This window comes from Amblyraja radiata, chromosome 20 (genome assembly GCF_010909765.2).
Source record: "Amblyraja radiata isolate CabotCenter1 chromosome 20, sAmbRad1.1.pri, whole genome shotgun sequence".
Taxonomy (NCBI): Eukaryota; Metazoa; Chordata; class Chondrichthyes; order Rajiformes; family Rajidae; genus Amblyraja; species Amblyraja radiata.
The window spans coordinates 25,085,373-25,107,001 of NC_045975.1; the positions used below are offsets into that span (position 1 = coordinate 25,085,373).

Genomic DNA, 21,629 nt, shown 5'->3' on the forward strand with positions numbered 1-21,629 from the left:
GCATAACTAAATGCCCTTTTCCCCAGTTCAGTACGGACTTTAGGTACAGTTAGTAAGAACAAGTCCTCAGAGCGGAGCTGATAAGTTCCTGTGCTTTTTCGAATTACATACTTCTGCAGGTATGAAGGAAGAACACCGAGGATAGTCTTATAAATAAGGATATGCCAATGATGGAGTCTGCGGGTGGACAGGGCAAACCATCCAACTTGAGCATACAAAGAGCAGTGGTGCGTGAGGGTTTTAAAATTAGTAACAAATCTCAGTGCTCCGTGGTAGACCGTGTCTAAAGACTGTAGGCATTTTGAAGATGCATTCATATATAAAACATCACCATAGTCCAACACAGACATAAACGTTGCAGCAACAAGTCTTTTTTTGGCTTCAAAAGAAAAACAAGACTTGTTTCTAAAGTAAAAACCTAATTTTATCTTTAGTTTTTTCACAAGTTGCTGGATATGAGGTTTAAAAGAGAGAGAATCGTCAATTATAATTCCCAGATATTTATATTGAGACACAGATTCAATCACAGAGCCCTGCAAACTGGTGATAGGAGGGAGGTCCGAGGGCTTTGATTTAGCTTTAGTGAACAGCATAAGCTTTGTCTTGTTTTAAATCACACAGGTTACGTTGCACAGTGTTAAAAGCAGTTTGGAGCTGACAGAGCCTGATTTGGGGTAGACGCAGAGCAATATATCACTGTGTCGTCAGCATAAAAGTGAAAATTTGCGTTCGGAGCTTTATGATCTAAACTATTAATATAAATAGTAAATAATAAAGGTCCTAGAACCGATCCCTGTGGCACACCCTTGGATACATTAAGAGAGCTAGAAGTAATACCTTCTGCTCGCACACACTGGGATCTGCCTGATAGATAGTTTTTAAACCAACAGACAGCTTGATCAGACAAACCGATGCTGCATAGTCTTTGTAACAATAAGGCATGATCGAAAGCCTTTGATAGGTCAACGAAAAGGGCTGCACAGTGTTGCTTATTCTCTAAAAATTCAATAAAATCATTTACTACTTTTAAAGCAGCTGTTGACGTACTATATTTTTTCCTAAAACAAGATTGAAATTCAGATAAAATACTGTTAGTTGATAAAAAGTCCTTCAGTTGTTGGTTTACAATGGATTCCAGCACCTTAATTAAAACAGACAGTTTGGAGATGGGCCTATAGTTGTTTAGCACAGTGGGGTCCCCCCCTTTTAACAGTGGGAGAACAAAGGTGGATTTCCAAATAAGGGGAATTTCGTTTGTCTCCAGGGATAGATTAAAAAGATAAGTCAGAGGCAATGCAATAAAATCAGCGGCTAACTTTAGGAAGTAAGGCTCAAGGTTGTCTGGACCTGCCGATTTTTTTGTGTCTAAACATCTCAGGGCCTTATGCACCTCTGAAAGTGTAACAGCGTCAAAAGTAAAGGCTTGTCCCTCAAAAAAACAACTACTATCAGAGCAAGCAGAGGAGCCTCGAGCTGTGTTTTGAGAGTTGAAAAGTGAACCAGAGGCAATGAAATGCTCATTAAAACAACCAAGCATGTCAGCCTTTTCATAAATTTGGGTAGAGTCTTTGACAATGCATGGAGGTAGCTCAATAACATTTTTATTTCCAGTTATTGATTTAATGGTTTTCCAATAATAAATATTAACTACTTTACTCGGTATTTACTAAGGAGATTAATAAAATGAGAAAATCATTATGACATATCAATACAAAGATGTAAGATATCAAACTATCATATTACAGTATCACCCAAAAATGTGATACAATTTAACTGGAAAGGGAACTAATTGAATAAATTCAAGACTAGCATACAGTGCCCTCCATAATGTTTGGGTCAAAGACCCATCATTTATTTATTTGCCTCTGTACTCCATAATTTGAGATTAGTAATAGAAAAAAAAATCACGTAGTCAAAGTGCACATTGTCAGATTTTAATAAAGGCCATTTTTGTAGATTTTGGTTTCACCATGTAGAAATTACAGCAGTGTTTATACAAAGTCCCCATTTCAGGGCACCATAATGATTGGGTCACGTTGCCTCACAGTCGTTTGTAATTGGTCAGGTGTGTTTAATTGCCTCCTTGATTCAGGTATAAGAGAGCTCTCAGCACTTAGTCTTTCCTCCAGTCTTTCCATCACCTTTGGATACTTTTATTGCTGTTTATCAATACGAGGACCAAAGTTGTGCCAATGAAAGTCAAAGAAGCCATTATGGGACTGAGAAACAAGAATAAAACTGTCGGCCAAACAGGCTTTCCAAAATCAACTGTTTGGAACATCATTAAGAGGAAAGAGAGCACTGGTGAGCTAACTAATCGCAAAGGGACTGGCAGGCCAAGGAAGACCTCCACAGCTGATGACAGAAACATTCTCTCTATAATAAAGGAAAATTCCCAAACACCTGACTGTCAGATCATAAACACTCTTCAGGAGTTAGGTGTGGATTTGTCAATGACCACTGTCCATAGAAGACTTCATGAACAGAAATTCAGAGACTACACTGCAAGATGCAAACTACTGGTTAGCTGCAAAAATAGGATGGCCAGGTTACAGTTTGTCAAGAAGTAGTTAAAAAAGCAACCACAGTTCTGGAAAAAAGGTCTTGTGGACAGATGAGACGAAGATTAACTTATATCAGAGTGATGGCAAGAGCAAAGTATGGGGGAGAGAAGGAACTGCCCAAGATCCAAAGCATACCACCTCATCTGTGAAACACGGTGCTGGGGGTGTTATGGCCTGGGCATGTATGGCTGCTGAAGTACTGGCTCACTTATCTTCATTGATGATAGAACTGCTGATGGTAGTAGCATAATGAATTCTGAAGTGTATAGACACATCTGCTCAAGTTCAAACAAATGCCTCAAAACTCATTGGCTGGCGGTTCATTCTACAGCAAGATAATGATCCCAAACATACTGCTGAAGCCATAAAGGAGTTTTTCAAAGCTAAAAAATGGTCAATTCTTGAGTGGCCAAGTCAATCACCCGATCTGAACCCAATTGAGCATGCCTTTTATATGCTGAAGAGAAAACTGAAGGGGAATAGTCCCCAAAACATGCATGGCTGCAATACAGGCCTGGCAGAGCATTACCAGAGAAGACACCCAGCAAGTGGTGATGTCCATGAATCACAGACTTCAAGCTGTCATGCATGCAAAGGATATGCAACAAAATACTAAACATGACTACTTTCATTCACATGACATTGCTGTGTCCCAAACATTATGTTCCCCAGAAATGGGGGGACTATGTATGAACACTGCTGTAATTTCTACATGGTGAAACCAAAATGTATAAAAATGGCCTTTATTAAAAACTGACAATGTACACTTTAACCACGTGATTTTTTTTTCAATTACAAATCTCAAATTGTGGAGTACAGACGCAAATAAATAAATGACGGGTCTTTGTCCCAAACATTATGAAGGCCACTGTACATCTAACATGATTCCTGTATTTAAAAAAGGAGATAAAATAAATCATGGAAATTCTAAACATGTTAGTTGAAAGCAGGAAATACAAGGAAACCCTTGTATATAATTGAAAAGAGATATAATTGAAAGCTATCCAAAAACTGAAAATACACATTAGTTCTTAAATTGTGAAGCCAAAGGAAGGAACGAGGTGTTGTTCCTCCAGTTTACACGTGGTCATTCTGGTAACAGAGGAGGCCCAGGACAGAAATGTGGCCTTATTTTACATCGGTGAGACCAAGCTTAGATTAGGTGACCATTTCTCCAAATACTTACGCTCAGTCTGCCAAGGCCTGCTGGATCACCTGGTTAACAATTATTTTTAACTTCCCTTTCCCATACTGATCTTTCTGTCCTCCGCCTCTTTCTTTGCCAGAGCGAGGCCACACACAAATTGGAGGAACAGGACATCATACATCATTATGAATTTTCCAAGTTTAGGTAATTAACGTACAAATAAACCCCCCCTCCCCTACCTGGATGTGCACCCACTCGTCCCTTTCCCATACCATCTAGGCCTGGAGCTGGAGTGAGGGCCGAGCCCCGGGCTTGGGATGGGGCCGTGACCGGGGCCGAGAAAGAAGCCGCCGGTGAAACCAAGGACGAGCCTGGGTCCAGGGTCAGGGACGGTGAAGTCGGAACCTGCACTGGAGCTCAGGGGCTGCCGCTGGAACCAAGGACGAGCCTGAGCCTGGACTGCAGCCCAGGCGGCGGCCGAGGACCAGCCTGCGTCTACAGCCAGGGCTGGGCCGAGAAGGGGAACCAAGCTGCTCTACGACCTGGGTAGGTCCTGGGGCAGGGAATGGGAGTAATGGAGGGGAGGATGAGGGAAATGAGGATAGAGAAATTAGTTAGCTCACCAGTCTGCCCTCCTCCCTCTCTGCCCTCCTCCCTCTCAACCCCCCCTCCCTCTCTACCCCCCCTCCCTTTCTACCCCCCTCCCCTATCGTCCCTCCCCTCCCTACCCCCCTCCCTCTCTACCCCCCTCCCTCTCTACCCCTTCCCTCTCCTGCCCCCTCCCTCTCTACTCCTCCTCCCTCTAACCCCCCCCTCCCTACCGTCCCTCCCCTCCCACCCTCTCTACCCCCCTCCCTCCCCTCTCTAACCCCCCTCCCTACTGCCCCTCCCCTCCATACCCCCCTCCCTCTCTACCACCCCCTTTCCTCTCTACCACCCTCCTTCCTCTCTAACCCTCCCTCTCTACCACTCCTCCCTCTCTCAGGAGTTGTGAGTATTGGGACCTATGGGTGAGTGGTGGATAATAGCGTTCGGGGACCAGCACTCACGCGCACTACCCCCCCCCCCCCCCCCCCCGCATTGGGGGATGGGACCCAACGGTTCCCATTTGGTCTAGTAGATTATAAATCCTTGAGTCCCCAGCATCGATCCTATGGCTCCCCAATAGTTATTGACTGCCAGACAGGAGATTACCCATTCATCCAAACTCTTCGTTCCTAGTCCCATGATAATATATTATCTTCCAACACGTACACTCTTACTCTGGGTAGTAATGTTTTATGTGCTACCTATGTACACAGTGGACGGCATGATTGTAATCAGGTATAGATTTTCGCTGACTGGGTAGCAAGCAACAAAAAAGCTTTTCACTGTACCTTGGTACACGTGACAATAATGGTAAAGTAAACTAAACCATATCACAACATCTAACCTGGAAATGAGTCTCAGATGATGAGAACATTTGACAGCGAACAATAGCCTTCGGGGATTAATGAAGGTGGAATTAGAATGGGCAAGTGGAATTTTTCTTGAATGGTGGAGCAGGCTCGAGGGGCAGTGTGACCTCATCCTGCTTTTATTTCTTATATTGGAACATTGCAATTTTCAACTTTGGTCTATGCACAGTTAGCTCATCTTAGTCTAGTAAAGTTAAATCTGCCAATTACAGTTTATGTCTAATAATAAAGGTCTAAAGAAGATGGTTAGGACAGGTTTGGTAGGCCAGGTGGGACTAGTGCAGTTGGGACATGTTGGCCAGTGTGGGCAAGTTGGGCCAAAGGGCCTGTATCCTCACTGTATCATAATATGACTCTGTAAAGAAGAGTCCTCACCTTGAAACATCACCTACCCATGTTCTCCAAGTATGCTGCCTGTCCCGCTGAGTTACTCCAGCATTTTGCATCTTTTTGTGTAAACCAGAACCTGCAGTTCCTTTGTTTCTACTGTCTAATGAAAAATTGTTGGGACAATAACTCCTAGGTACCATCATATGAGAGTAATCCTCCTACTACCATGACTGATGATAATTTCAACCAAGAAAACTAAGATGCTCAGTGTCTGAAGAAGAGTCCCAACCCAAAACGTCACCTGTCCAAGTTCTCCAGAGACGCTGCATGACCCACTGAGTTAAGGGCCTGTCCCACGTCCACGAGTAAAAAAGGTTGTGTAAATTTTTCATCAGGCTAGTAAAACGCCCCGACCTACTTGAAGCCACGAGTACTTACGACTAGCATCACGACCTACCAACGTCCTACCTACGACCTTGTGACGACCATGCTGCGAGTACGAGTTAAGGGCAAACTCGGCAGAGGTCATGAAAGTGGGACAGGCCCTTTACTCCAGCACTTTATGTCTTTTTTTTGTATGTAAATCAGCACCTGCAGTTCCTAGTTTCTACTCAGTATTTGCATACCTGGATCCTGACCCGTATGATTTGGACTCAATTCCATGGAGACAGTCCTGCAGAGAGCTGACTAAAACCTTGCAGCGGTCATCTGCTGCAACCTTTGACTGTCTGATCAATGCGATGGCAGTAAGCAACGTCTCGATGGCATTCCCATAGTCTCCTGCATAACACAAAAGTTGAAAATTGAACCAATTTTTTGAACTCTGCACCAATTCACACATTAGTAATTCCAAAGTAAAAGCCTGGAGTGATCCAGTGTGTTGTTTGGCGACATATCCAAAAGTCCAATGCAATGTAGTCCTTCTTGAATATGTTTGTTATAATTCATGATTTGTTACAATTTAAACATTATGGCTCTGGAATTATTGGACTAATGTTAGCACTAAAGTGCAAGGTCCAACATCACATTGAAATGGATGTAATTAATTAGAATAGAGCGTCCTCACTCAATATTCTGCAACTCACAAGGATGATATTATTTGATTCCATTTCTACTACCTGATCATAGTGATAGCATCCTGATCACCATGTTCTCTTCCTGCAGGGGCAAACACTGCTATACAGTGGGCAGCTTTAATCAATATTAATATTTCAAAATTTCCTCGTTTGTCCTTTCTCATTTCTAGATAGCTTACTTTGTACACAATGCATTATTTATTAAAAGTGAGATCATATTATTTCTGAAAAACACCCCTGGAAGGATAGGAGCAAAGGGTTAATGTGATATTTATTGAAACAGTTATTCTGCACTCCTCTAAGCAAGTATATTTCTGAACTGATGGGCCTTTTAGTGCTGAGAGTTTTGATGCGAAGGTCTGCGTCCTGCAAAATCACTGACCTGTGCTGGCCCCGGCGACAGCTTTGGAGATGGCGCTACTAGAGATTGCTCGGTTCTTGTTCATCATCTCTTCGAAATCTGCTTCATTTAAAGGAGGACTACCGGGATCAGGATCTCTACAAGGCAAGGACAAAGCACTTCACTATTGATACAGTAATCAAAATAAAGTAACAACATCTCCGATATAATTCTGCACATACTATTAATTTAAAATCTTTCTCTATTTATACAACTATTAAACCTCATAGGGGCAAACTGACATCTAAACATACTCTGAATACGGATGGCAGAGAGATTATCCCACACCCAGTGTGTGATGTAATTGCAGTCCAGGCATATGTGCCATTTTACGAGTAAAGTGAAAGAAGAATACCACTTCATTCTAAATCCAAAAGTTGTTTATCAATCGTCAGTTCTCTCAATGTCGAAATCACCTTAAAAAATTGAGCTAGGAACAAATATGACCAAATAATTAAATTGAAAGGATGGAGTGTAAATACAGCAAGTCCTGCTGCGATAGAGGAGTGCTTTGGCAAGACCACTGCTAGAGTACTGAATGTAATTTGGGTCTTTAATTCTAAGGAAGGATATCCCTGCCTTGGAGACGGTGCCAATGCTTCACTTCAGCGACTCCTGGGTTGAAGTGGTTATCATCACAAATGATTGAGGTAGGTTTATCAATATACACTGGATTTCAGAAAAATGGGAGATAATTTCATTGAAGCTACCAAGGTTCTGAGAATAGCAACTGAGACACTGTTTCCTCAGGCTGAACAGCCCAGAACTAGGAGCATAGGTTCAGGATAAGGAATCTGTCATTTAGAGACGAGGTGAAATTTCTGACCTGGCACTTGTTGAGTTGATTTTTTATCACTGAAGAAATCAAGGGATAATTGCTGGACAGTACATAGATGAGGTGCAGAATGATTTGTGTGATGGTCTTGGCTGCATCCATAATTCTCTGCAATTTCTTGCGGTCTTGGATGGAGCTGTTCCCAAACGAAGCTGTGAGACATCCTGATAAAATGGGTATTTTATGGCTATTCACTTTATCTATGTCCTTTATGGATCTTAGAAATGTTTATAGGTTCACCTCTCGGCCTTCTATGCTCCAGGAACAAATAAAGCCACTCTATCCATCCTCAAACCCTCCAAACAGTTTTTAAAAAAGAGGGAATTAAAATCAGTGCACTCAGTTATGTCATCAACCACAAAATTTAGTGTTGCAACTTTTCCTCAGATGAGCCCTTGGCTGAACATATCTAACATCCAAACAATCCAACTGGCAATGGATGGAAATCAGAAGCTCCAACAATCAGAAGTCCCACTTATAGTGATGAATCAGCTCAGATCTATGTTCTTCCTGAGCCGCAGAACCGGGGGGGGGCTGGGGCTAGACATGTTTCAATGTCTCCGGCTTTGTTCGAGGCGCTGCTGTGCTCTGAGCAACCTGGTCGTGGGTGCTGGAGAGAGGGATGGAAGCAGACGTAGCAGCGGGGGCAGATGCGGGCGGGAGTCGGGGCATGCGAGATTTGCTGGCGAGTGTTTGCCGGGCTGGCGAGTCTGGAGCAGCCTCAGTGCAAGAGTGCCCGGGCTGTCGGAAGCGTTGCGCCACTGCCGTGAAAATCTCTGTGCTGCATTCGCCCTGGAGACCGGCATGGACCAGGCTGCGGCTCGGTGCATCCTGGAGGACAACCAGTGGCTGCTGGAGGTAGGTACCAAACACTGGGTAGAAGCGATGGAAGTTACTGGCCTTCAAATGGGGGTGGTTGGAGAAAGCATCCTGCTTGCCTGCTAGATTTTCATTCTAACTGTAACTGCAGGAAAAATGTTCCCGATGTTGGGGGAGTCCAGAACCAGGGGTCACAGTATAAGAATAAGGGGTAGGCAAACATAACCACAGGCAAACATAATTACAAACATAATTTGTATGACTTTGCAACATCAGGAAATGTTATGATTGTTTCTTGTCCCTTTTTCCAACTTCAAAAAAAAAAAAAAAAAAAAAATAGCACTTGAAATGATAACACATTTAAAAGTTTTTTTTGGTCAAATTTTCTGTACCATGGAAGGCACTGCCGTCGATCCGGGGGGGGATGGGGGATATATCCCCCCACTTTGAGGTGGGGGATGGCCTGTATTATTATCCCCCAGTTTTTGGAGGCCGAGCAATAACAAATAATAATAATAATCGCCTGTTCCTATCTCTCATGTAGGCCCTACATTATCTTAAAAATACTTCAAACAAAAAAACATTGAAATCATTCTTTTACAATGCAGTAAAACATAATTTTAATACATCAAATTTCAAAAAGTCCCTACCGTGGGATGGGGGGGGGGGGACCGTACTACCGTACCACTCCAGGTACCCCCAAGGCCAGTGATTAGTGATCACTCAGTCCCCCCTCCCCCCCCACCCCACTTTCAAAAACGCTCCGGAGCGCCTGTTCTTGATTCATACCATTTCAATACATTCAGTCATATATTTAGAAAATTAAATAAAAAGAACATTAGAGGCTCATGAAGGCGAAGTACAGGTGACCTTTCATTACTCTGTTCCTACCTGCCACGCTTGAATTCCTCTCTGTTGAACTGATTTGGTGGTGGTCTTCCAAAGGCATCAGGTGGTGGTGGAGGGAGCCCTCTGTTATCCACCGGTGGAGGCAGGCCGGCATTTGGTGGTATAAAGAATGCTGGGTTGATGTGGGGAGCAGGTGGGATGGCACCTGGAGGAGGCACGACTAGATGGGGAGGCATTCCGGGTGGCAATGGTGGTACAATGGATCCAGGAGGGCCAGGTCGACCCATGAACGTGCCATGTAGTGGCATGTGCCCCGGCTGCATGTGAAGTGGTGGCCCGTATCCAGCGTTGAGAGGAAGTGGCATAGGAGGGGGGAGGAGGCCTGGGGGTGGAAGTCCATGTGGGATATCACCATAAGGAGGCCGCCCTGACATGTGGAAGGCAAGTGGTAACTTATCCCTCCTGGGTGGAGCAATTGCATTTTCAGCAGGTGATGGCCCTCTCCGGGGCAATGGGGAATCGCGGTGGTCGGGAGAATTTATTGAGTCATGTGACTGGCTTCTCTGCGGATTTTGTCCTGCAAAAACATTTATAACACAAAGTCAGCATTCTAATTTGATTAAATATGCTCTCAAATGCAAAATCTTTCGCACATGAGAAAATAAGAATATTTAACGCGGCTCAATGCCTGAGACAACAGCATTTCAGATCTTCTACTTTGAAAACAGAACCACCAGCTGCCCCATCAACTACACTCTTGCCTAATACCTGCTGCCAAAATGGAACTAACTGTTGAGTTATAAAGTTATCTCCAGGAATTTAGATGTAGTTTGCTCAAACCACCAGATCTCCTCAGATTAAGCTGGGGTGTCAGCTCCAGACATGGAGAACAGAGAGTATGGCTTTTATCCCACCTTTGCAATGTAATATTTTTGATATATCTTCAGGTGAAATGTGAAGAGTGCTTGCTTTTCTCTGTAATTCATGGCCAGCTAGCAAGGTCAAACATTTCTCCCCAATTTTATTAGTCTCGCCACTGTGCAGATAAAAAGAAAATACAGCAAAATAATAGATTAATAATAATTGTGAAGAAGTCTTTATCCAGAATCCAGGAAACAGAAAATACTACTTCTTGGCAATTGAAATGTATTTATTTTTACTGCATGTTTACTCACTGTTCTGCCATGGAGTCAGATAGTCACAGTGTGGAAAAAGGCCCATCGGCCAAACTTTCCCTTGTCGACCAAGATGTCTCATTTATGCTAGTCCCACCTGCCTGCGTTTGGCCCATATTCCTCTAAACATTTTCTATCCATGTACCTGTTCAAATGTGTTTTAAATGCTGTTATAGTACCTCCCTCAACTACTTTTCTAGCAGCTCATTCCATATACAAACCTCCCTCTTTATGAAAAATTTGCCCCTCAGGTTCCTATTAATCTTAATGTAATAAAAATGAATGGCAGATGCTGGTTTATAGCAAAGATATACACAAAAAGCTGCAATAAGTCAGCGGGTCAAGCTCTCTGGAGAATATGGATAGGGGAAATTTTGAGTCGGGACCCCGCTTCAGATTTTCTATCTATGTGTCTATCCTATTAAATCATCCCCCCTCTCATCTTAAACTCCGCTCCAAAATAAAGTCCCAGCCTGCCCAATCTCTTCCTATAGCTCAGGCCCTTGAGTCTTGGCGACATCCTCGTAAATCTTCTCTGCAATCTTTCCAGCTTGACAAAATCCATCCTGTAGCACTGTGACCAAAACAGACCACAATAGTCCAAATGCAGCCTCACCAATGTGTTGTACAACTGTGATATAATTTTAAAAAAGGCAAATATTTTAAGGTCCTATCCTTCCACACAACTGTCTTTTTTCTGATGCTATAAGGCCTTGTGGTGATGGGGTGTTTGAATTTTATTTTAACTCTCAAAGTTAACTTTAAGGAATTGTGTTTAAAATCCTCCAAACCAAAACTGAAGAAAAATCCAATAAATGACAGAATAATGTCTGCTGTTATGAATTACTGATATTCCTCACTCCAGAAGTATCTGCTTTCTTTACTTTAACATGTTTTATAATTCCCTTTCCTGCCTCAGAAAAACACAAAATTGTTACCAACAAATCGTTCCATATCGAAAATAAAAAATAGAAAAGTATAGCACAAGTTCTAACCTTTGGTCCACAATGTTTGTGCCTAACATGATGCCAAGATAAGATAATCTCATGTCTGCACGATTCATATTCCTCCATTCCCTGCATATCCATGTACCTATCATAAAGCCTCTTAGACGCCACTATTTGTATCTGCCTCCACCAACACTCCAAGCATTTTCATATCTTGACAAAACAGCCACGCTTCAGCCTCAAGCTTTAAATTATTCAATTTAAGAAATGAAAAACAATCTATGCCAAAATCTAACTTGGATTCTGCCGTCTCCAGAACTACATTTTCTTCTAAACTCACAAGCTGACAGCAACTTCTTCAACCTGCTAAATTCAGCAAGCTCAAAACAGATTAAATGTTTCTTGGTGTCCATTTATCAACTGCTCAGTAATACACTGAGTGCCTAATGAAGGCAAAAACACATGTACCTGATACTATCCACTTTCACCGTGGCAAACATAAATGTTTTATCTCCTGTTCCTTTCCTGTTCTACAAACAGAAAATTCTGTAAATTCTCAGCAGGTCTGGCAGCATCTGCAGAAAACAGTATTAATGTTTCCGGTCTATTTCTCTCTCCAAAGATGTTTCAGCTCTATTTTTCTCTCCAAAGATGTAACCTGACCTGAATATACCTATTATTTTCTATTTTTATTTAAGATTTCCAGCATCTTTATTCTTTTGCCTTTCTTCAATGTTCTACAAGTTATTTAGAAACTTGCTTTATTAATCGATGAGCAAAGCCATTGGTGTTTGGTTTTATGAAAAAATTAAAAGAATTGTAAAATACACAGAATGTTGTCCTAAGGTACAATCCCCTGACTATTACCTCACAGCAGGACATTAGTAAGGACTTGTTAGTTCAACTCTCAACTTTTTGATAAAGTCATTATCCAAAATGGAAGGTGCTTCAGGTACTTGCGGTTTCTTTAATTCAACATTCATTTGGATTTGTATCCAACAAACAAAAAAGAAATAGCTGAAGAAATAACTAAACTAATGTGACCTTTCAGAAGACATTTGATTTGCTTCCATATAAGAACCCGTTACCCAAAATAAAGCTCATGGCAAATTGTTCATCGTGTTAAAAGATAGAAATTGGGTTGATGGAGAATATACTCAAATTGGTGCTCCCTTGAATTTGTGCTGGGTTTTCAAATGTTCATTACATTTTATAATGGCCTACCTAAAACAATACTGAACATATTATTAAGTTTGCCAATGGTTGCAAAAGTAGGTGGCATAGTAATGCTGACAGGAGCACAAAATTACGGAGACATCAATAAAGTAACTGAATAGACAAAACTGTGGCAGATGGATTTTAAGTCCAAAGTAATTCTGAATATCTTTTAAATACCCAAAGAGATTTAGGGATTCAGACATAGAGGGTGTAATGAGGAAGAAGTTTTGCTACAGCTAAACAAAGTTCTCGGGTAGACCACATCTGGTACGCTGTGCGGAGTTCCATGCCCAGGATTGCATAAAAGATAAATCACTACAGAACAGATTAATTGTAATGTTACTGACCAAAATCTGTATAGATGTTTTTCAGGAGTGACTGAGTGAAGTTTTTAGGATTTTGAAAGGCGGGTGGAAAGAAACAACTTCGGCTGAAGGAAAGTCCTCGATTTGGTGAGGCAACAAAGTCAGAAGCAGGCCATTCTGGAAGTCGAGGAATACTTTCACACACAAAATGTCTTGAAAAAATGTGGTACCCTCACCCACAAAGAACAGTTAACAGTATTTGAACAGTAACTCTATTAAAAAGTTTAACAGCCAAAGGTATGAAGGGATTATGAAACCAGGAAAGGTAAATAGAGTTGGGATACACATTATCCATTTTCTCAGTGAATGGTAGAATGGGTTCATCCTTTGTTCTCATGATTATTTTGAAGGTAAAGTTATTTTGATTTATCCGTTAACAGAAAAAAATCAAGTCTTATTTTGGTATTTTTAGCTTTTAGTGCAGTACACCATCGATGTCAGAAGGAGAATGCTTGTTAGATCAGGAATCAGAAGTATGTGTACTGGGGTATTAGCATCGGCACCGCTATCTTTTCTCAACAGTCACCAAGCATGTTCAGGACATGTGAATTATATGCATGTATTATGTGCATGTTTGACACTATCCCAAAAGTGATCACATTTCTGCACATCTTCTCATAAGGTCGTAAATGGTGCCAAGTTGCAAAACTTCAAAACTATGTAAGTTTAAGGAAAGCAACTGGTTTGAGTCCTGGTTACTGACAATGGCTGTTCATTTCAAGGTAGTGAAGATGCCTTCACTTGCCTTCAGAGAAACACTGGAATTTTTTAACGCACCCTAAATACAGCAGTTCAAAGATATTATGTTTCTCCCGCTGTGCACAATATCAGAACTGGTAACAGCAGCAGTCATGATGAAGCACCACCAATTAACCCATTGACTGCAAAAATCACCTGAAAACTATCTGTAATTCATCTGCACAGTTGGAAATATGGTTTAATAAATAGACGATAATTCCTTCAAAGGGGGATTTGCTCAGCATGCGAGGAAAGGTAATTTGCAGAGCAATAGGTCAAAAGCATGGAAATTACACTGTCTAGAGTATTCTACAAAAAGCTGGGATAGACACAGTGGGGTGAATGGCTTCCTTCTGTGCAGCCGAGATTAAAGGAGACCAATGTGATAGAATAAGCACATGAACGCTGAATGCAGCAAGCCTAAGAGACTTAATGTTCTTTGTGCACTCCAGGATTACCTGCTGGTTAATAATTACTAAAGTAAAAGTCAAGTACAACAAGGTTTTATATTTTAAAACCCCATAAATGATTTCAATTTGAAATATTAAAACAAAGCCAGAACTGTATTTGCTTCCTATTGCTGAACACGAGGTGATTAACAAATGCCACAAGTTAAATTCACACAGAGAAATAGAACACGCTACTGCAAAGCACGGAGCATTTCCTGAAATTGCAGTGCTGAGGATGTTGGCAAAATAGTTTCTGAATTAACCTCCATCTTCCAGATGACTCTGTCATCCCTTCATAGCTTAGCGAATGACATTTAGACAGCGTGGTACCACTTACAGAAAGTAACCCAGCAGTGGTTGATTGCTGTTGGATGGTCACCACAATTCGATCAAGCAAAGGGGCAGACCTGTGCAAAGAAGTTATGGGAGTGAACATGTGAGCTAAGTCTTTGGGATATGATGTATCAGCTCCCTTCAAAAGAGGTCATTTATATTGGACCTTCAACATCGAGATGCTTCACATGGAGTCTTTCTCCCAAGCAGTGCTTCCACAGCTCAACAAAAAAATTCCTGAAATAGAATCCCAAATTCCCTGGAATTTGATGATATTTCCTGACATTTTCAAAAGTGCTTCCTATGTGCTATTTGTTGTTTTGTTTTTTCCATGGGCACATGTTAACAACACAAAGAAGAACAAGGCAAAACAGATCTATGTAATTACACCGTATCTGCCTGCTTCTGTTACTCACTTGTAGTGTTATGCAAGGCAGCTTTCGTTGCTTCCAACAGCTTTCATTGTCTTAGTTTTTTTCAACCTGCTCTCATGTGTCATGTCTCATGCTCTAAGTCTCTGCTCGCTCTCTCTCCCTCCCTCCCTTGCTCCATCTCTCCCCATTTCCCTCCCTCCCCCCTCTCTTCCTCCCTCTTTCCCCCTTCCTTTTTTCTCTCCCTCCCCCTCTTATTCCTTCCCTCCCTTGCTCCCCCTCTCCTTCTCCCCCTCTCTCCCTCCTCTCCACCCCTCCCTCTCAGCCCCTTGAGCCCACCCACCGTTCTGCAAAATCAAGGCCAACCTCAATGTAACTGCAATCGCACCGCCCACTGGTAACTTTTCACCAAAGGCTTATCCAGAATTCTACCACTGCCTGAAAAATAATCAGGCTCAACTTCCACTGAGAAAGAGAATTCCAAAGACTCATTGTTATACGAGAATTTTCCTGAACAGTCTGTGACCCATAGCGTTTGTGGCCATAGCGCCATGTTTAAAGCCCATAGCGCAGCAGCCAGTTGTGCTATATTTAGAATCCATAGTGCTGCAGCCGACAGCTCTTTGTTTAAATTCCCATGTGTTAAACTGACAGTGCTCTGTTTAAACATTTGAGCGCCAAACCGGCAGCGCTGTGTGTATTACCTTTACACCCCTTCGCGGTCCGGTTGCAGAAATTTCCCGAAATTATTCAATTTCCCTAAAATGATTCGAAGACAACCAGAATTTCCCAAATTTCAGGTCATTTCCTTCAAAGAGGAAACACTGCTCCCAAGAAACATTTTAAGGCACATATAGGCAGAGATTTATATAAACAATTAACAGTAATTATGATTGGGAAGTGGCAGCAGAACACAATACAGAGGCTACTGAGAGGTGAATAAAGGTCATGCATGCATAGTCTTATCCTTTTCCGAAAAACATTTACCAAGATCTCCAAGCAGCAAAAATCAAGAAAGAGGGAGATCTTTGTAAATGTTTTTCGGGAAGTATTCTCTCGTGATTCAGTGTTTATTTCTCCCACATCTGGTTACATCTGAGCTAGAACCTCTATTTAGTTGAGGCTTTTGTTAAAAATGTGAAAAGGCATTCTGAAAAAGTTCAAAGGCAAAACAGTTTTGTCACTAATTGGAGAAATGAGACAAGCATTTGACCACTCCTAACTTGGCAATGGCTCACCAAAGGAAGAACGCTGGAATCTGTTTTACTATCATCCTGCTTTTGTAATGTCATAGCGGCTCAAATATCGGGTAAAACATTTGATCTAGGTAGACTTGATTGAAACAAGACCCAATGAGAAGAACGAAGATAAACACAAAAAGTTGGAGTAACTAAGGCAACATCTCTAGAGAGAAGGATGGGTGACGTTTCGGGTCGAGACCCTTCTTCAGAAGACACCTGGAACCAAGGAAGATTCTGGAGACGGGCCAAAGTCACTGTCATCAGCCTCTAACTGAGCGTAATGGCCAACATTACTTGTTCCCCAGGTGGCAATAATCTGACTCACCTTTGATCATTCAGCGATAGTTTGATAACAAATTGGAAACAATTAAGGGAAAAATGATATTATCTGCATTGGAAAATTCGCAATTAAATAACTCATTATTATTTTCTGCCTCTTGTAAGTTTTTAAGCTCCCACACCCAACACCAAAATAGCTTTAATTACAGAGTTGATTTTTTTTTTTTTTTAAACATAAGAATATTATAACTACCTCAGTGTAATACTGTTTAGGATAAAATGGCCTGTTGTACTGATGAAATATTGGCCTTTATAACCCGTCCATTTTATTTGAAAGCAATATATTTTTATTGAAAGTTATTTATTTTCAAAAAATGTGGGTAAGTTCAGTAATTTCCTACAGCTGAACCAAATTGTCAATGTGGAATTGAAGGTAGGAACCAGCTTCCATAATTGTAGGGATGTTTTCTATTCAGGAAGTAGTACGTTTACTGCTACTCCGACCAAATGAAACGAGGCAAAGAGTTCACTGTGAACTCAAGTTCCTCTGTAAGCATAACAATGAAAAACCAACTGGATGTGAATCTATTCTAATCCATTGTAATATCTACCCCTTCATTATAAAAATGCAAAATAAATTAGGACAAATAACAGAGTAATCAACGTTTGGATTCTAACAAAGTTAATTCTATTGCTTGTGTACGGTTTTCTCAGTGGTATTGTGACTCTATACAAAATTTATTTAGGCAAATAGACCAAAATGTCACCTTATCTATTGAGTTATTGAAAATTAGCCCTTCGGCCCACCGAGTCCCCGCCGACCACCCCGTACACCAACACTATCCTACACACTAGGGACAATTTACAATCTTTACCAAAGCCAATTAATCGACAAACCTGAACATCTTTGAAGTGTGGGAGGACACCGGGGAAAACCCATGCAGTCAAGGGGAGAACGTACAAATCCCGTACAGACAGCAACGTAGTCAGGGTCGAACCTGGGTCTCTGGCGCTGTAAGATTGTAACTCTACCATTGCACCACCATGGCTCTTGTGCAAGAGATATAAAAATTGCTTGATTAAAAATCTCCATTTAGTAACACTTTACACTGGAAGAATTTCTGATTTGAATATTGTAAACAAACATTAATACGTCAAAGACACGAAGAAATGTAGATGCATGGTGTATTTCTAAACTTGAGATATGTGAACTTGGTCTGTAATTCCAGCGATTCAAATATAAGAAACTGCTTTCCATTGATTTTGGCATCAAATTATTTTTTCTCTCTTATTCAGATATGCAATCCATCTATCCCTCCCAACAATTATGCTTTTTTTTTACAATTAGTCTTCTTAGATCATGTTTCCTTTGTATTTTCCCCCCTCATCCTCTGGTCACCATTCTTCGTGTGGGGTTGCAAGTCACTAGACAATTTTAAATCGGACACATTTTAAATAATGTTTAAATCACTCTAAAGATGGGTTGGCAGCATGTCACTTTTTTGAAACAGCAAATCTTCATTGCACCTCAGAGTAATAATGACTCAAATACTCTTTCTGGTAGGAAAGGTCTTCCAGCATTATTTCATGAGTGACAGAACTTCCTATTAGACAGCTTTACTTTCCTTCCATTACTTTTTTTCCCAAAATCTTTTCAGCTTCATGATCACAGTTACATCTAACGGAGGTCAGTATATGCATATATCCAACACAATCTGTTGAATGTCACTTTAAGGAAATGCCATGTCAGCTTTCAAGTGCCTACACACATTAATTCAAAAATAAACAACGCTTTTCATTCATTCTTCTTGCACCTATGCAAAATAAATGAAAGACATGAAAATTTTGAGTATCCCGTTTTCATTCTGTGATGATGCTATTTTCATACCTATCAAATAGCCTGATGCCTGACTAGATCTTTAATGTTTTCACATAAGGTGAATCTTCTGATACTTTTCTGTACCCACAGGCAGGATTCAGATGAAAGCCTCACATGTATCATCCCATCCCTTGCCCATCACCAGACTCCATTTTGTCTTAAACATTGTCTCTATTTTGTTGGTACTGGTTAATATAATCTGACCTTATTTTCTCCCTACTACAAACACACCAATCTTAATTATCTTTATTTTTGCCTTAATTATCTTTCTTTAGTGCAGATATCAGAATGCAATTACACTCTGTCCTCTCTAGAAACTTAAGCTTTAATTTTAAATAGACTTTAAAACCCAGGTGTGGCAACAACTACATTTAGATTTGATTGTGCCTTGGAAATGTAATCGGAAGGAATTGTAATTGGCAAATGATTTATGAGAAGTGATTAGGGAAATAGATTTCAAGGAAATTACTGAAGATGGCAAAAGATGCGTGGGATTTTTCATTAATACCAGAGTGCAAAGACTCTGCAAAGTTCATGAAGTGTCCACATGTGTGAGGATGCAGAAACCAACACAATAGAACAGAGTTGAAAAACACAAGGAGCAAGTAGCATGGAAAGCTGCAGAGAGAAGAGGCATAGCTAGGCAAATGTTTCATAAATGTAAAGAATACTTTTTTTTAATCACTTTGTTAGAGATGATATGCCACTGGACAAAGTGACAAGAAAACCACTAATTCGATTTACCCCGGACTTAAGACACGAATGCAAGGGTCCAGACACGTTGCTAAATGGACAAAAAATCAGGAGGTCACCATTAGAGTGGTCAAAGTTGCCACTGATAAAGTCATTGGTTTAAGGTTTTGACATTATTAAAGAACAAGTTCTGGCCGGCAGATGCTGGATGGGAAGACTCTCTTGGTTGAGGTGTGGAGGTTTGAAACCCGATTCAAAATAAAATATAGCAGTAAGATCCTTTGTTGGATTTAGCCAGAGCAAAACATTAGAAAGGAAGGGAGGTTTGGGGATTTGAATGGGGTATTCCTGATGGGAGCCTAAGAGGGTGCTACACATGAAGATCATCCATGATGTAATGTCAGATAGCACAGCAAAGTAACAATGGAGGTGGTAAAACTGAGTATCGCTAGTGTACACATTAGATTTGATTGATTAAGTATGTAGCTAAGAAAAGTTGGAAACTTTGGATAACAGGGTTGAGATGCTTTCAGAGCTACATAGCTCATATACCATCTAAGAGAATTTGAACATCAAAAAACTACCAGAACCTTTTATGAAACCAGAACCAGTCTTACTGTCTCTGACTACATTCTATCTCTGTCTCGCCCACTCCCCTGACATCAGTCTGAAGAAGGGACCCGACCCGAAACGTCACCCAATCCTTCTCTCCAGAGATGCTGCCTGTCCTGCTGAGTTACTCCAGCATTTTGTGTCTACCTTTTATGAAAGATTTATCCATGGTAACCTAGTAGAATGTGATCAAACTGTGAGGTCAAAATCCAGCATTACTCTGTTCAATGAAAACTAAATAGAAATTTGCTGACTCATTCGAAACAAAAATAGAGAATCCTTGATTTCAATGCTATTATCTAAAAGAATGAGATGAGAAAATGTCCATAGAAAATTTAGAATAAACAGGATTCCAAGCCTAACGATTTCAAGTGAGTTACTGGCTAAGTACCTGTCTTTTAAATCAATAAGATTTTGCTCTCTAAAGTCCGACTCAGAGGTTTTCATCCGTTTATTTATTCTATCACTGTGAACAATTAATGAGGATGGAGGATTTATCTGACTGGCGGGGATTTAATAACCTCACTGTTCATGTTTCATTCAGATATGAAATGTCTTATGCCCTGTTATTGGAAATTTGCTGGATGTAAAATACAGTGTGAATAAAGGTGGGCCTTTCAATAACGTGTGATAGAGAAAGGTTCTGTGTTGAATTCTGGATTGAGGCTCTGTTGATTTAGCTCTCTGCACACCATCATATGCATGTCAGCTGAGATCACAATGATGCTCCACCACAACGCATCTCTGGACCACAATCTCTGAGCTCCACAGGAGGTTCCCATCAGATTTGTGCATTAATCAAATCTTTGTCTGTATATAATTAACACTTTGATTTTCTTCACTTACGAGCAATGTTATTTATACCTTCATTACTCTATAGTAATAGAACAGACTCATTGTCACTGTTTGAGAACTGTAGGATATGGGTTCCTAAATACTTGTATGTAGAAAGTTCCTTAACTCAAATAAAATTATGATTTGTGCTCTTATTCAATATGATTTAAATACCAACGGTTTGCCAATGTCCTGACAACTGAATGTTTTTAATGTCAATTTATTTAAGACAGTGGGAGAACAAGAGGTACGGAAGTCCATTTTAATCAATAGCCCCTCAGAGAATGGGTAAAACTGATAGATATTAAAAGGAAACTACTTTCTAAACTGAAATTATGCAGTAATTTTGTGGGACAAAAGTAGAATGTTCTTGGGTCACATCGTGTTTTCCAGTTACTATAATTTTGTAAATAGTTTTTTCCTTTCCACCAATTCAACAGTTTTCATACATCATTCCAAAAACAAGTTTCTTGAATGAACAGGGTTGAATAATTCAAGATTGTGTCAGATACAAACAATTGCATGGTTATTTTTGGAGACACAAGAAACTGCAGATGCTGGAGGAACTCTCAGCAGATCAAGCAGCATCTGTGGAGGGAATAGACAGATTTAGGCTGTGGGCAGAGCATCAAAAATGTCTAGAAATCAACTTTGTGACCCATGTCTCGGAACTACATTAAATTCAGCACAGATTTAGATAAAATATAATTGAGGAATCATAACTCGTCAGTGCCAAAAGTTGCACATTAATTAATTAAACTAATTAGAAAATGAGATCAAAAAAGTAAGTGTCCAATGCCCATATTACACCATAGGGAGCCTATTTCCGTTTTGCAGTCTATTTAAACTATATATTATTATACCATCTATATATATGACTTGTGAATATGACTGTAATCATATATAATTATGTATAATTATATTATATAAAAAAAATAATTAATATAATTGTGTGTGTGTTTTGAATGAGACTGCCGCAGAGGTCTGGCTCCTCAACCAACCTAATTAATGGGTGAGG

At 40.6% G+C, this 21,629-nt stretch overlaps 1 protein-coding gene across 2 annotated transcripts in view; it reads right to left on the reverse strand.

The window, feature by feature from the left end:
* cpsf7 (cleavage and polyadenylation specific factor 7) overlaps window positions 1–21,629 on the reverse strand; it is a 54,705-nt gene that overhangs the window by 4,244 nt on the left and 28,832 nt on the right. For both annotated transcript variants that reach the window (XM_033039089.1, XM_033039088.1), the window contains exons 5-7: window positions 9,520–10,054; window positions 6,957–7,072; window positions 6,125–6,278 (exon numbers count right to left, since the gene is read on the reverse strand). In XM_033039089.1, coding sequence (XP_032894980.1) covers window positions 6,125–6,278; window positions 6,957–7,072; window positions 9,520–10,054 — 805 coding nt within the window. The remainder of the gene's footprint in view (window positions 1–6,124; window positions 6,279–6,956; window positions 7,073–9,519; window positions 10,055–21,629) is intronic.